Source organism: Chroicocephalus ridibundus, chromosome 6 (assembly GCF_963924245.1).
Source record: "Chroicocephalus ridibundus chromosome 6, bChrRid1.1, whole genome shotgun sequence".
NCBI classification, from domain to species: domain Eukaryota; kingdom Metazoa; phylum Chordata; class Aves; order Charadriiformes; family Laridae; genus Chroicocephalus; species Chroicocephalus ridibundus.
In genome coordinates, this window is record NC_086289.1 from 5,312,699 (window position 1) to 5,328,346 (window position 15,648).

Consider the following 15,648-nt stretch of genomic DNA (forward strand, 5'->3'; position numbering starts at 1 on the left):
ATTTCTGTTCTCATTAATGAAACTATTTAACTTTCAGAATACGTTATGGCAAAATAAAAACACAGGCCATGAGCATATAAAAATGTAGAGTGTCATCTACAATCTAGAAACTGCCTGACAAAACGCCAAAGAAAATGAAAAGCCCTAGCTGAATGCATTACAAGCCTCCAAAAGTATTTCATCTATAGCTAGAAAAACAAAACTGAGTCTCCTTATCTAAATATGGAGCATGGGAAGCTTGCAGAAAAAAAAGGGTCGAAGTGTTGTTTTGCTACGTCACCGGGATTTCAATTACCCAGCAAGACATTGCTGTTCTCCCTTAAAATAAAATAAAATACCCCGGTGTTGGGAGACCCGTCCTGGAGGTGTGTGAGCATTCTGCTGCGTGGGAAGCTGGACCACAGCGTTGTCCCTCCAGTGAGGGCTACTAGGAGCCGAAGATGGCAGGAAACTGCTGCTGCCTAAACTGATGAGTAAACAGGAGTTAACATGCAAGCTTTTTGCAAGCTATTCCATTCCTACGGGTCCCGAAGACTTCTGGAAGCAATATGTGGGCTTCCTCGGGCTCTCGAGAGGAAGCGACGTAATATCCAGCGACAGATTTCAAAGTAAAATAGCATTTTAAAAACGCCACTTACATCTGGTATTCAAGTACTCCGGTTTTTCAAGATGCAGGCTATTAAAATATTGATACATAAACAGGAAAGTTTGCTTTCCTGCTTCCTCCAGTTTGTACACACAGGGGAAAAAAAGCAAATCCCCTCTGACCACAAAGATCCAGACGCTGCTTTGCCTCACGAAACCACCGAAGGAATGAGGGCACAAGGTCTTGTTGATTTAGAAGTGTCAAACTAAGTGCTTATTAGCAAGATGCAGGAAAAACCTTAAGCAAATGGGCAGAAATACCACCGCAAATTAGAGGTCGGTCACAAACCCACTACTGCTGTACCACGGAGATGCCAAATCCCGCCCGGGATACAGAAGGCAGCAACTGGTCAAATCAAGGAACAAAAATCTTCAGACACTGGCATGTCTTCCGTGACACAGCCACTATTTCAGAGTTGGTGGCAAGTGTCTCATGGCTGGTTTTTAAGCATGTAGAAAGAAGATACACCTCAAAATACAGCCGTTCACCCTGCTCCCCCCTTCCCGTACCCGCTGCCAAACCAGAGGCACCTGCCACAGGGATCACTTCTGCAGGCAAGATCCAACTTCCAGGGGTGAAAGGGGTCTCCAGGCAAAACCCACCTCCACCTTCCACTACTTTTGACTTCCAGCTTCAATTTGAGTGGGGGCACAGGGCTCTTTTATAGTTCTGCCCTCCATTAACCCTGACATCGTCCACTAAACCACCCCTAAAAGTTTCTCTCCTCCTTCTGGTGTTTACAGTCCCCAGCAGCTGTCTCACGCATTCTCATTCAACAAGGTAGTTATTTGTCTGGAGACGAATTTCATAATCGAGCTCTGCCAGCTCAAAAGCATCTGCTGGCTCTGGAGTGTTGTGCAATGTTTTTGATGGGTTTCAGGCTGACTGCAGCATCCCCCGTGTCACACAGGCTGGATTATTTCACCAGCCTCTGCCTGTGCTGCCAAAGTCCAAATTTTTCTAGGGAAGCCTGATAAAAATCTTACGTGTTCGCATCCAAATCGTCTGCAACCGTTTCTTTCTAGTATCGCTGCCTCCTCAAAGCTGTTTGCGTTTGGAAGGATCGTTACGTTAGCTGTATTGCCCCTGCATTTACCACACACCCCCAACCCTCCTCCCCCCTTTCGGCACTTCAGCAAACTGCTGTGTCTCACTCTGGGCACAAGAAATACAGCTTCTCTCTTTTCCAGACTGTAAAAATAAGTGTTATTTTAGGATTAGAAGAACAACTCCAAGATTTCTGCTCCTCATTGACCGCAATATGTTTTTCCATGGAGAACTGAATCAGGGAAACGGTTCATCCTTACTGGTGCCCAGGTTTTACCACTCTCTCTCACTTCCTATCGCACTCAGCAAAGCCAAATCAGTTCCAGCAGCGTCTTTGGCCGCATGTTCACACCTGAAAGAAAAACAGCGTGCAGGCTGCTGCAAAATCTTAACAGTTTTAGGAATGCCAACTGACAGCCTGAACTCATACTTCAAGCCCAGCTCTGTTCCTAACCACAGAGGCATTCTTCACCCTTCAGATCCTGCCTTCACATGCCACAGAAAAACAGAAGAAAAAAATTAAATTCTGCATCTTTGAGGTCACTTTCAAATACTTTATTCAAAGGGAAGAACTTCACTCTTCAGAAAAATTCTTAGGGATGGTTTTCATGCCATATCCAGATTTTTAAAGGGTTCTTTGTACCATCACATTGACTTCTCCGGTCATCAGGTACATTTCAGTTTCAACATACTATTACCTCTGTGATTTTAAACGGCCTTTTATGAATCTGAATGATTGCAAGGCATTGCAGTACAACAAGGAAAGCTCAACCACTGAACTTGAATGGATATATAAAAATGTCCCATGAAAGTTCAGTCTGAAAATCAACTTCTCAGCTGACTTTTTTGTGAACACTTAAAATTTTGTGTTTCTAACTCTTCAAGTGCAAAGCATCATCCGTCCTGTCTTGCGAACAGAGGTTCCTCAGGCCCCACCTAGGATGAGGATTTCCCAGTGCCATGTCACCAGAGCTAGCTGGAAAACTGGTCTCTCATCCCAGAAAAAAAGCAAATGATACAAGAAGTTTTCCCCAAGTCCTCTCAAAATTATCCTGAGATCATAGAATCATAGAATGGTTTGGGTTGGAAGGGAATTTAAAAACCAACCAGTGCCACCCCCTGCCCTGGGCAGGGACACCTCCCACCAGACCAGGCTGCTCCAAGCCCCGTCCAGCCTGGCCTTGAACCCCTTCCAGGGATGGGGCAGCCACAGCTTCTCTGGGCAACCTGGGCCAGGGGCTCACCACCCTCACAGGAAAAAGTTTCTTCCTAATATCTAACCTAAATCTCCCCTCTTCTGGTTTAAAACTGCTACCCCTCGTCCTATTGACACACTCCTTGATGAAGAAGAGTCCCTCCCCATCTTTCCTGGAGCCCCTTTAGGGACTGGAAGGGGCTCTAAGGTCTCCCCGGAGCCTTCTCTTCTCCAGGCTGAACCCCCCCAGCTCTCTGAACAACCAACAACAAGATGCACCAGGCAGGGGCCATCAGGGAACACAAGGTACTGGGTCGTACTACTGATAGGACACTTACTGAGGCTACGTCAGACCTAAGTTTATGTTCATATTCTATCTAATTTAGGGCAGAGATGTGAAATGTGATCTGCTACCCAGATGGATGTACTATGCTGATATTAGGCGAGGAAGACAGTGGGGGCCTGCTCGCCTCCTTCTGCAAGAGCTCAGCCTCCAGGCACTGAGACACTGCCCAAAGTTTCATTAAAACCAAGGCTTTTTCTTTAGCTGAATGTTAATGGATCAATCCTTCCCCCCTCCGCTCCCTAAAAAATGTAGCTGATTTGGCGCTAGATAGGTCTAAGACAGAAAAAGTTTCCTGCCTTAAAGAATTTGAAAATATACATAAATTAACGAGGTTGCAATGCTCACAATCTGAAGCATGTGCTATGTTGGGCAGCTTCAGCAGTCCATACATCAAGCCAAAGAGACATCCTTGTACCTTGTCGTTAAGAAGTTCTAGACAGATAATTATGAGCTTTTGAATAATTGTTTTTAAAACGGTAAAAGCTGCTGCTGCATGTTACATCAAAAAAATCACATATTCTTTCCTGCTCCATGACTGAACAAGGTAAGAGGATAATAACCTGGAATGATAAACACTTGCAAGTAACCAGCTGATGTGCCACTTGCAAAACAGGGTCACAACTGCATTAAAATATGAAACTGATGGAAGATGATGGTGACTATAATTTAATTACACAGCAGTAACTTTTAAAAAAGAAGAGTATCTGCCGTCTTGCAAGCCATAACTACAATTGCCAGTTCTAGTCCTGTTTAGCAGTGGTTTCCACTAGAGGAGACTCATCTGGCTGCATTATCTTATTTCCAAGCTGCTTCCAGTCTTCCAGGTTCTCCCTTCCTGCAAGCAGCTTACCAGGGAAAATTTGGAGCCATTTCTTTAGGCTCTAAAAATAACATAAAACTCTAGTCTCTTCTTAAGCCTTCAAAAAAATCTGTCACATCAGTTCAATGTCTCCTCTCTTTGACTTACCAGCTTCTTCCTTCTCTGAAGCTCGCCTTCCTATCACCTTAAGTCCTTTCCTTCTTCACCATCATCTTCTGGTCTACTTTCCCCACCACGTCGTGCTTCCAATTTTAAATCACTTTTCCAGCTGCCCTTCACTCCCTGCCATATCCTACTCAGCCTAATGCTGACAGTTCTCACCCTGGGGATCTTCCCTTTGCTTTGTAACTGCAGATCTGCTTTTGCTTATTTTAATACAAAAATGAGAAAATAAGTGACTGATAAAACATGTAAATTGGTTACCTGAGGAAAACAGGAAAAAACAACATGGCAAAAAACATTCTTGGTATCGTTAAGGTTTGGGTTTTTTTGCCATGTTGCTGTTCAGAAGCTTTTAAATAAGGAAAAGAAAGAGCTTTTAAATGACAAAGGTGGCAAGGAAGTAGCAGGAGCACTTAATATCTTGGGTCATCCAAGAGTTTTGAATTAGATGTCTGATTTAGTCATGAACTCTGGCACAAACACTTTTGACCTCACTGGGGAATAGGTCTGAACTAAAACAACACTGCAAGATTTACACATTTTTGAGTCATGTGTTTCAAATGAAACATTCTTGCCCGTTAAATTTGGAGGTCATTAACTAACAGTCCAAACAAGAGAAACCAATATGAGCAGCACCCCAAGCAATCACATGCATCTAATTGCATCTACGTTACACGGTATTTCGACACAATATTCCGCTTGCGCTATGCCGTCGACGTGTGCAGAACGGCACGACAGCTTTTCTGCTGTTGCAGGAGGCAGAAAAATGCTGACAGCCATCTGCTCGATATGGAGGAAGCCTATGGATGGGAAGCTGCATTCCCATTTGTCCAGAAAACCACTTGCAGTGTAAGAGCATCTTTCCAAGCAGGCTTCAATTTGCACGTTCAAGAAGCTTCCAAAGATATTTTCCATTTTATTATCTACATCAGTGTGGTACAGCCCTTCACAGGCACAAATACATCTTCTAAAAGCAATTTGTGACTTCAGTGTAGGCACACGAGAAAGACTAATACACCCCTCTACCAACCACAAGGGTACAACTCCCATTTCTTCTGAGAGGGAGCGAATTATCTTAGCCAATGTGTGTGTAAACCAGCCGGTAAATGATGTTTTTTATTTTGCGGATGCATACAAAAGCATGATGTCTTGCTTGCACTACACTGAGAGATGGTAAAATGAACCACTACCAACCACAAACTTGGCTTTGAAAAATGTATATCCAGCTAGCTCAAAGATTCTCTGTAACTCAGACCACTAAGCTACTAGCCTTTCCTTCAAACATGAAAATTAGCAATAGCTTTTGGAAAGAAGGGTGCTAAATTAAGAGGGCTAAAATGTGTCTTGCTTTAACGACTCACCTGAGCATCTATTTTAATTAGTGCAATGTCAGCTTTTTCATCAACATCTTTAATTTTAGCTTCATACGTTTCACCGTTCTTCAGTTCCACCTTCACTCGGTTTTTGTTGGTGACGACATGGGCGTTTGTCACTATCAGTCCGTCTTCTGAGACAATGAACCCTGAACCACTGGCAACAGGAATCTCCCTCTTCGAATAAGGAAGTCTAGAAGACATGGGAAATAAACATTTGTCGCCGCGAAAAGTTGAAAGATCACAAATCATTCCAAATAACACGCAGCCAAAAAGAGTTTGGGGTTTTTTGATTTTTAGGATATCTGATGTTACTTATTATCGTTAACACGATAATGCACACGCCTTAGTTTAACCGTTTTTCTTTTTTTTTTTTTTTTTTTGCCAGGACTCGTAAATTATCTTTAATTTTTAAGTATGACAAATATTTATCATCTCAAAAACCTCTTTGCTGTTACATAGCATCAATCAGCATTTCTGGCACACTGGCAGCTGTTTTCAAGAATACAGAAATCAAAACCGGGCATCTTGTTTACTTGCGAAATAATTCAATGTGAACCACAGCAGGAGCTATCTTCTCCACCACATCTGCAATAAAGTTGTATTTGTGCCGTAGGCTATTAGGATGTTCTTGGCCTGAAATAGAAACAGAAAACATGTCATGAGTTCTTCAAGTGACAGGAGAAGGGTCATGGCAAAACACCTGAATTTAAAAAAAGCTCCAAGTGGATCTCTTTTCCCCCCCTTAAAAGTCATCTGCCGCATAACCCTTGCCCCCAGATTTCCCTTCTGCCTCTTTACACAGAGGAGGCAGCGCGTTTTATCGTCAGGACAAACAGATCTATGAAACCGTCTCGTTTCAAGCGTGGGTAACTGGGCCACAGGGCAAGCAGATCTGCTGCTGCTCCAAGCCTGGCTGTGGCCACAGACCCCGGTCCAGCTCGTCCCACCGCTGCCGGCTCTGGGGAGGAGGCACTGGAGGAACGTGGGGTTTAGTTGATGTCCAAACACTGCCCCGCTCTTCCCTTTGCGAAAGGCATTTTGTACTCAAATGTCCCCGTTCCTGCTCTCACCTCTTTTCTTTTCTGGATGGTCTATTTAACTTGTATGGTCTTCTCAGATTAAACAAACGGGTTCTGTTCCTCTGCCAAAATACGCCGCCTTAGTGGTTTTTGAAGTCTCACGCTGCTGCATTTGTAAAATGCCGAGGATGAGAAGGTCCTAACCCCTAGGTAGGCCTACAGCAACTGCTGTGAAAGTTCAGCTTGGGCACGAGGTCTGCACTGCCTCTCCCACCGCTGTCCCCACGGAGCCCGGACCACCAGCCCCTGCCGGGCTCCTGACCCTGCAGGCACATTCCATGTCCTCTACACAACCACACTCAACGCATCCTCTCCACTGCAACCACCGGGGGTCCATCAGCTCCACAGATGTAGATACCACGTACTTTGGAGTTACTGAACCACCCTCGAGGCTACAAAATAGATTCGCATCGGCAAACAATGGGACCACAAAGCTCTGCATTCCTGGGCAGTGCTGTAACACAACAGCTCATCGTCACCGACTATTCAAGAGAGGTCAGTGGGATTTTCAAAAACAACTGGATACCAAACTCCTGTTGTGGCCTGTGGCCATCAGAAAACCTGTCTGCACCATCAGTTGTCTAAAAATCTCTGGAAAAAACTCAAAATTCTGACAGTTTCCCCTTCTCCAGTAGTTCAGGGGCAAAACTTTTTTTTTTTTTTTTAAATGAGGAGCGACTAAGCAGTTGGAACACCCCATAGAGTCATTTTGTATATCCCTAGAGGCAAGAAACACCCTTTGTTTTCATGAGTCTTCCCATTTTAATTTGATGCACCCATCTTGCGTTATAAAGGCACAAGCCAAATCTGCCATTGACTTTCAGATGAGTGTTGATGTGCTGTGCTGCTCCCATCCATCCTTGCCATTTGGCTTCTAAATCCGTCCAGAGATTAAAGCAGTAAGCAGCTTGTGGATGCTGTAAGTGCCTGTGACGGGGGTAACGGGATGATTTATCTGCAGAATTGTAGAAGGAGACACAGGACTATCCTATAAAATCATCCCAATACTAATTCCTGAATGACCTTCATTATCTGAACACCAGACCGGAAAACCGCACAAATTTTTAAGGACATACTGGAAGCAAAAACCCATGGCAGGAGATTCAGAGGAATAACTTAGGAACAAAACATTGCTGCTTTTAATACTAACCAGATGCTGGTTCAATTCAGGGGTGAACAATGGGTTTCAGGTGATTTATCAATGCCAACTAGCATATAGTGCCCTCGTGAGCTGGGCGGATGTTCAACCCAAACTCTATCTGATCACCTAAGAACGTGTTTTTTCCCCACATGAAGCATCTCAAGGGCTTTTAAATGCAATCAATCACAAACAGCAACCACAGCAGTAACCACATAATCACCTATGCAGTTTCAGATCACGGTTCAGAGACGTTAATCCGCTTTATGAAGCAGATCAGGAAACTTGTGTCCCCACCTACTGTTTTCCTCAAAAGCACTTTGTGCTTTGTCTGACTTACACTTAAGCTGTCTTCCTTGGACTTTCATGCCAGAAAGGCATAAGGGCTTGCTGATTGACAAACGTCAATTTACCAAAGGATTTCTCTTCTCTTTACTAGAAATATTGGGTATCAAAGGAACCACATCATCACTATAGAGCTGACAACTATAATGGGAGTGGTTTGGAAAACTGGTAGGAGAACGAGAACTGCAGTCTGGAAATCTTCACTCGCACTAAATAGGAGCTTTGACAGATTATCAGATTGGATTAACGCGATGCTGGGATAAAATGCCACAGGGCACTCCTGTATCCATCAATATGCTTATCACCGCTTATAAAATGATTTCATCTCAGTTACAAGGCTGTAGACGTTCAAAGGTCACGTCCTGCCCTTGAAAAAGGGAGCTCCCACGGATGAGGGAGCTGCACAGGAAACAACGCAGCTTTTTTTATGCCTTCAATCTTTTTTTCCACTTTGCTATTCAAGAAGAGAAAGGGTGCCCAAGCTGTACATGGTGAGACTACTAATACTTCATCTCAGAGCTGCCTTCGCTTTGAGTTGGAGGCTGCGAATGCCAAGATTTCAGAAGTGACGCTCTTTTGCCTATAATCCGCCTCCTCGTGCAGTCCCAAAGTAAGCTGCACAGTTACGAGGTCAAAATTTCATACTCCAAAAAAAGTTAGATAATAAATACCGATTCATGGCATACTGACCTAAAAAGCTTACAGGAGCTCGCCACGCCTGCCTATTGCTTATGTATTAGGAATTCTTGCATTGTGTAACACAGTTTTGCAACAGCTCTTGAACAACTGCCCACTTAAATGGAAAACATACCTTCTTAAAGCAAACAAACAGAAGTCAAAGTACCATTCAGATGAATTCATTGATGAATGCTAACAAAAAAAAAAAAATTCCTATCAACTGGTCTTTACCATCAGGTGATGGCATAAAATCTGAAGGCTACAGTAGAAGTGTTAATATGTTGAAAATTTCTTCTATCACTGAGAAAAAATACCACAGAGGGGAAACGAGATTAAAATGGACACGTGTGCATGCATACCATTTGCTCGTTACGTACAACTTAATGCTCACCATTAGCTAATTGCCCTTTGGGATTACTGAGCAATGCACGTCGGAGTGGAGAGGTGCACTTATCTTTCCTGTAAGAACTACCACCATGTAAAATTTCATCTTAGATTTGAATCACCAGTAGGCACAGGCTCCTAAATGGAAGCCTAAATTGCCATACAAATGCCAATAATACCAACCTCATATGAGCAGATGCTCGTTTCTCAACAACCATATCTTTATTTCCAGCCATCACCAGCCACTGTAGAAGACAACAATGAAATTCAGAACTTCTCAGGAGATACTTTCCCATTCTCTCTAACAAACATACTTTCCAGCTGTACTGATAGTACAGGGTTTTAGTAGAAAATACAGTTTTAGGGGGGGAATGGGTATCAAGCAACATCCTCCACATTTTGACTTTTAAGGAGCTGGAGACTCTTCGGTAGTTGAGTGCTCAACACAGTGGTTGAGCAGACTGTGCTCGGCTATTAAGCAACAGCTTTAAGTTTCAATTGATGATATGGTTTTGCCTATTTAATCCCCACTGCCTGCGTACTCTGATACCTACATCTAACCACCACATCCATCCTTGACTTACAGGTATCCCACAAAGCAAGCGGATCGCTCTTTAATTCCATATTTAAACTGGACTTCAAAATGTAGATTTCTGAGTTCAAAACTGCTGCTTTGGTATAGCCAGTGTTGCATCCATGGGAATAAAGTTTTCCCAATTTTCTGGCCTTTTTCTTCTTTTTTGTTGTTTTTGTTTTGTGTTGGTTTTTTTGAAACCCCACCCTTCTGGAGTTTTGTTCTTGATAGAGTCTTTTCATTGTTTTCTTGGTTTTGGGGTTGGGGTTTTTTAAACACTGAGAGGTGGGCTTGAATAAAGCTTTAGTTCCTAAATACCTTCAGGCTTTGATGTTCGGACCTTTGCAGACTGTTCCTCTTTCTATTTATATGCTTGATTATTTGTGTTTGGTAATGTTTTTATTGAACTATTGCACAATGCCCTCAATGCCCATGAGCATGGTTAAGAAACCTTTATTAATGACATTATGAAGACGATTGCTGTGATTTCAGTTAATGATCAAAAATTGACTTAAAAAAACATAAATAGGTTACAGCACGAAAAATTCCCCAAGGCAACTAATTCTTCAAGTTCTTCAAGGACTTCAAAGGTGTGCTGGCTGTCAGCCCTCGAATGAAAAGGCAAATCTCTGCCAACAGACATTAATAGGGCTAATATCAGTAAACAAACTGCTAGGAGGCAAGACAGAAAACCAAGCCAGGGAAAAAAGCACACCCAGCTGTAAACAACTGAAATAATTTGGCTTCATAAAGATGAGCCAAAAAGCATATTAAGATCTGGGTTCTGATTAGCTCTTTGCTCAAAGTGGCATTGATGCTTTAATGCTTACAAGTCATACACGCTGCTTTTGGTAATATTTTGAGCTAAGCTGAAAGGATGCTTTGGAGATAGAAATCTCATAATAGTAACCTCTCCCCTGCAGTTGTGAGAACTGGGTCTGCCGTTCTGGAAGGTCTTCCCTCAGCGTAGGTCCACCTCTCATGAGAACAGCTCTTCACACAACGCTTTAGGCACATCTCGGGCAGAAATCTTTTTCCCCACACAGCTTTCATGTGTTTTCCCCCTTTCAGACAAGGGGGTTCTGCTCTCATCCGTCAGGACCAGCTCAGCTCGCTGCCCCTTCTCTTCTGCATCCTCTGCAGGCAGCCCTTGCTAAGGCATCCTCAACACTCCCCCGTCTCCTTTCCACTGTCTGAAGTCAGAACCAACACAATTATCTCATTCAATGGGACTCTTTATCTTAGATACAGGGAGGGGGGGGAAAAAAGGCACACCCCACCCAGCAAACACCAGCAAGTCTCTCTCTCCCTCCTACCCTCTCCTGATGTGACCACACCAGATATTTTCATGTCCTAAGCCAAAAAGCTCAGATTCAGTCTAGAATCAAGCCTTCGACCGCTTTAAAAAACAGCAAGAAATTTTCATTCCCATTAAGACCAAAAACAAAAAAAAAAATCCCATGAAACGGTAATCACCTAGACAGCTGAAATCATTTGTCGTCATATTTTTGTAACTGTTAACGAGGATGCTCACATGCAGCTTGCAGGGAGGGTGGAGCACCATCTCCGCGTTTATCATTAAAAATGATTCGTACTGGAAACGTGCAACGCCCCTCTCCTTCCCGGGGAACCAAACTAAAGTCTCCTTTGGTTTTGCTCCATGCTTGCACCTCAGCAGCGGCCCCGCTCAGCCAGGAGGGCTGTTTCGCCCCCACCCCATCCAGTTCATCAGACGCACCGTGACCAGCTCAGCTGGTGGGGTCCACGGTCTGCTAACATCAGGCGGGCGCCAGCGGAAGAAAATGGGGCTCGCATCCAGGGATCTGTGGTTAATCTATCTCTCCCCAGTAACTCCATAAGCACCATAAGCGATTCGATGAAATCCTTGTCCAGCGTACGAGCAGAGCCACCACAACCTGCTGACGTTTATGGGCTAGCTAAATGTATTAAGCTACCCAGGTTGCTGAAAATAGATGCTTACTTCCCTGCTGCACTCGCTGCTTGCTCAATCTTCTATTCAGATCCCCAATCCCAGGTGCACACGCACACTAGGGTCTGCAAGAACAGCTTGGGTTCCTCTGCGGGACGAAACCAGAAGGGCTTAAGCACTCACGAAACCTCTGGGCTGGCAGAATCGGTGACTGCTATGCTAACACAAACCACAAGGCTGTGGAGTTTTACGTGGAGAATTTCCACCCTCCCGAATAAAACTCCAGCTGCTGGTGTTTGTACAAACTCCCATTCATGTCATATAGGAACGTTAAACCTCTGACGCTACGACGGAAACAGACTCGAGCAAATGTGCTTAGCTCACACTGAAAATGGTGGTATCAGCAAGCTCCGCTGGAGAGACACGAGGAAAAAGTGATGTATGGGAATCTGCTGCTGCTCTTTTTTTCCTTTTTTTTTTTTTTTTTAAAATTACATAAAACTGCAAGCCTAAATATTCCACTTCCTATTCAAGGATAAATTGTGTAACACAACAAAAAAAGGATATTATGCAATGAAAATACTAAGAAAATAAGAAACAACATTCTACGCATTGTAGACAATTTGCTTAAGAACAACTTTCAGATCAACGGAGGTAATTTTGAGAGGTCTAAACCACAGCACCTTGCTAATAGAGCTACTATTGCATCTGTTATTTTTTCCCTGTGTAATCCAAGGAGAAACTAAAGATACTTCACAAATTTCTGAGAATAAAATCAGATAAAAAAATAAAATACCGTGACATCCCTAAAAGCAAAGATATTTTCGTAGCACTAAATAATGGAGAGATTTCAAGCATTTTACACCAGCAAACAGTAAACTGCACAACTCCGGTATTCACTTAAAAGATTTCCTGCAGCGAGAACCATTGCAAAATTAAAGTGAGGATTTAAAGTAAAATTGCTTTTTGGCATGAATGCATAACTTGCAAAGGGGAAAATAAAGTCCATTTTCATCATAATAATATTTAGATGATCAACTCTTTCTTGGCACCCTTTAACAAAGGCTCTGTCACACACACCAGAGAACGTGCAAGTAACAGGCTTTGAAATTTGTATTTTCCCTGCTAATCCAAGAGCCTGAAACCATCAATTTTAATCACTGGTTTTAAACAAACAAAAAAAAAAAAGCTGCCAAGCTAAACTAAATAGGAAATATATACAAAGTTAGTAGAACAAAACAGCTCTCAAATTAATGATAACACAAAACAGTTTTCAGACCAGTGCGTGGTCACTTATCTAACATGCAATTGAGTGCAAAAATGATGGTAAATTATGAGTTTTAATTTATTTTCTCAAGAACAAAAGCTGACTTTATTGATTTTCAAGGAAAAGGGTGTGAAAGTGCTCACGTAGCAAGCAGGAGGATGTTTCTGCTGCTGGTGCAGAGGCTGCAGCAACGCACGTCTCTGCGCGTACCCTATTGCCAACCACTGGCCGCAAATTAACCATAGAATCATAGAATGGGTTGGGTTGGGAAGGTCACCTTGTTCCACCCCCCTGCCCTGGGCAGGGACACCTCCCACCAGCCCAGGTTGCTCCAAGCCTCGGCCAACCTGGCCTTGAACCCCTCCAGGGACGGGGCAGCCACAGCTTCTCTGGGCAACCTGGGCCAGGGTCCCACCATCCTCACAGCAAAGAATTTCTTCCTGACATCTAATCTAAATCTCCCCTCTTCCAGTTTGAGGCCATTACCCCTTGTCCTATCGCTACATGCCCTTGTAAAAAGTCTCTCTCCATCTTTCTTGTAGGCCCCCTTCAATGCTTTACCCTGATCAGAGTTTAAGAAGGTAAGTTATTGAAAATGCAAATGTATAAATAAGTAAAAGCACATATTGGTAGCACATGAATGACCAGGCTACATGAAGAGAATGACGCATATGGAGCTCTTCTGCATTTATAAAACAAGAAAACTAGAAAAAAAAATATTTGAAGATAATTAAACTGTAAAGCACAGAGTCTTCAGAGAGCTTTGGTCCAGCTTCTTAGTACGAAACAAACCCCTGGCATCCAGTCTCAATGTAAGGCAAGATTTTCTTGCCACTGAGAATGGGCAATGCCCCTGGGCAACGTGCCTACAAGCTTTCTTGTAGGAAGTTCCTATATAACTTCAGATATAAATTTTAAATTCAGATATAAAATTTCAGCCAAACAGGAACTTTTCCTACCAGTAGCCTACAAGGCAGAATAACTGGTAAATGAGTCAGACACGGAGTATATTCTGTTGCAACTCAGCTGCTGAATTGCTAGATAGACGTCAAATGGTTGGAACGTTCTGCAGGAGGAGGAACACTGAGGATGAGCGAGACTTGGTGTGCAACTGAACGTTACTCAGTCTCTACACAACTTGTGAAAAGTAATTAGAATCTTCAGTGCCTCAGATTTATCTTTAAAACGGGCATCACCCCTATTTTACCTCATGGGAAGAGTCTCAGGCTTTAGCGACCCTTGCAGAACCTGACAGGGAGAGAATATGTATATAAACACTCCTCAAAAATGCCAGAAATTCTTCTATAAACCAAGTGCACCGGCTGCCCCTGCAAAAAGTCGGTCTCGCAGTTATAGCAGCAGTGAGCAAAATCCATAGACTTCCAAGCTGACGAGGCTAAAAAGCAGTTCGGCGTAAGCAGGGAGGGCAGGAATGCAGAGCGGAGCGACAGCTCCATCTAACACAACAGGAAACTGCGATTCCTTCTGTAAACACCAGCGGTGAGGTGGGAGGAAACCCAACTTCTGCATAAACAGCCAGGCTGGAGCCCCGGGCCGGAGGAACGCAGCCCTGCGAGGAGGAACACGCTGTTCCTGGAGCAGCATTGCCATATTAATACAATGCCGAGCCTGGGCTCATCGGAGGAGATGACAAATTAGTCGCAAGTCGACGGCCCGCTGACAGAGACGCAGGGCTGGGGGTGGCCACGCCAGCATCACGCCGTGCAGGGGCGCACCGGTCCGTCCATCCGGGGGATGAGGAGGGAAGGCAGGGAACAAGCAGGTGCTCAGACACACCAAAAAAAAAAAAAAAAAAAAAAAAAAGGCGACCGGCAATTCAGGACAAGGGCAAAGAGTTCTGCGCTTGAAAACATCATTAAATGTTTCCAGTTCAGGCAGGACTACTGTAAGAAATATAAGTCAGGTAGTTATGGAAAAGAGTCTGCCTGATTTCCTGCAGACAAATGAAAAGAGTATTTCAGGCAACAGGTTAAAGCAGACGTGGTATTCTCTTCTCTGCAGAAGGCTGAAAATATAACAGATGAGTCAGGAATAATTTCTCCTCTCCTTTTTCCAGCCCTGCTCAGTTTACGTCCCTTCCGACTCAGGCCATCCCCCAGCTCTGCCTCCCAGCTCCACGCATGGCAGGCACAGAACCAGCAAAACCACCTCAAAATGCCTATTAAGTAACAACGACGTGGTAATTCCTATATCCTACGTGTAACCAACAGCAGTCTGATCTTGAAAATTCCTCTTAACATTATAAAACCATTAAGGTCTCTTTTTAAGTATGTGAGAAACTTTCGCACTGCATCTTTAGAAGAAATCCCTACTTAAGAGAGACTTAGTTTCAACTTCCAGGAACCCTGGTACGAAGACACCAGGGAATAAAACCAAGTTCTTTTTTTCATGCTTTTTAAACATTTTTTCCTCTAACGAGAAACCTAAAAAAAGCCTCTTAAGATGCAAGCCTAAAAAAAGCCTCCAAAGATGCTGCTTCCCTGCAGCTGGAAAAGGCATGGATTTCACCACTTGGCTGCGGCGGGACTTCCACGGACACAGGGATGACACACAGAAGGATCAAATCTCTAGAAGAAACCTCAAAACAGTAATAAAACCCAACCCCCTCCTACTCTGGGGCTTCAGAGTTGTGCAATAAAT

At 43.6% G+C, this 15,648-nt stretch overlaps 1 protein-coding gene across 1 annotated transcript in view; it reads right to left on the reverse strand.

Annotated features, from left to right (window-relative positions):
* HTRA1 (HtrA serine peptidase 1) overlaps positions 1 to 15,648 on the reverse strand; it is a 36,926-nt gene that overhangs the window by 12,690 nt on the left and 8,588 nt on the right. The window contains exons 2-3 of the mRNA XM_063338630.1: positions 6,126 to 6,225; positions 5,578 to 5,782 (exon numbers count right to left, since the gene is read on the reverse strand). Coding sequence (XP_063194700.1) covers positions 5,578 to 5,782; positions 6,126 to 6,225 — 305 coding nt within the window. The remainder of the gene's footprint in view (positions 1 to 5,577; positions 5,783 to 6,125; positions 6,226 to 15,648) is intronic.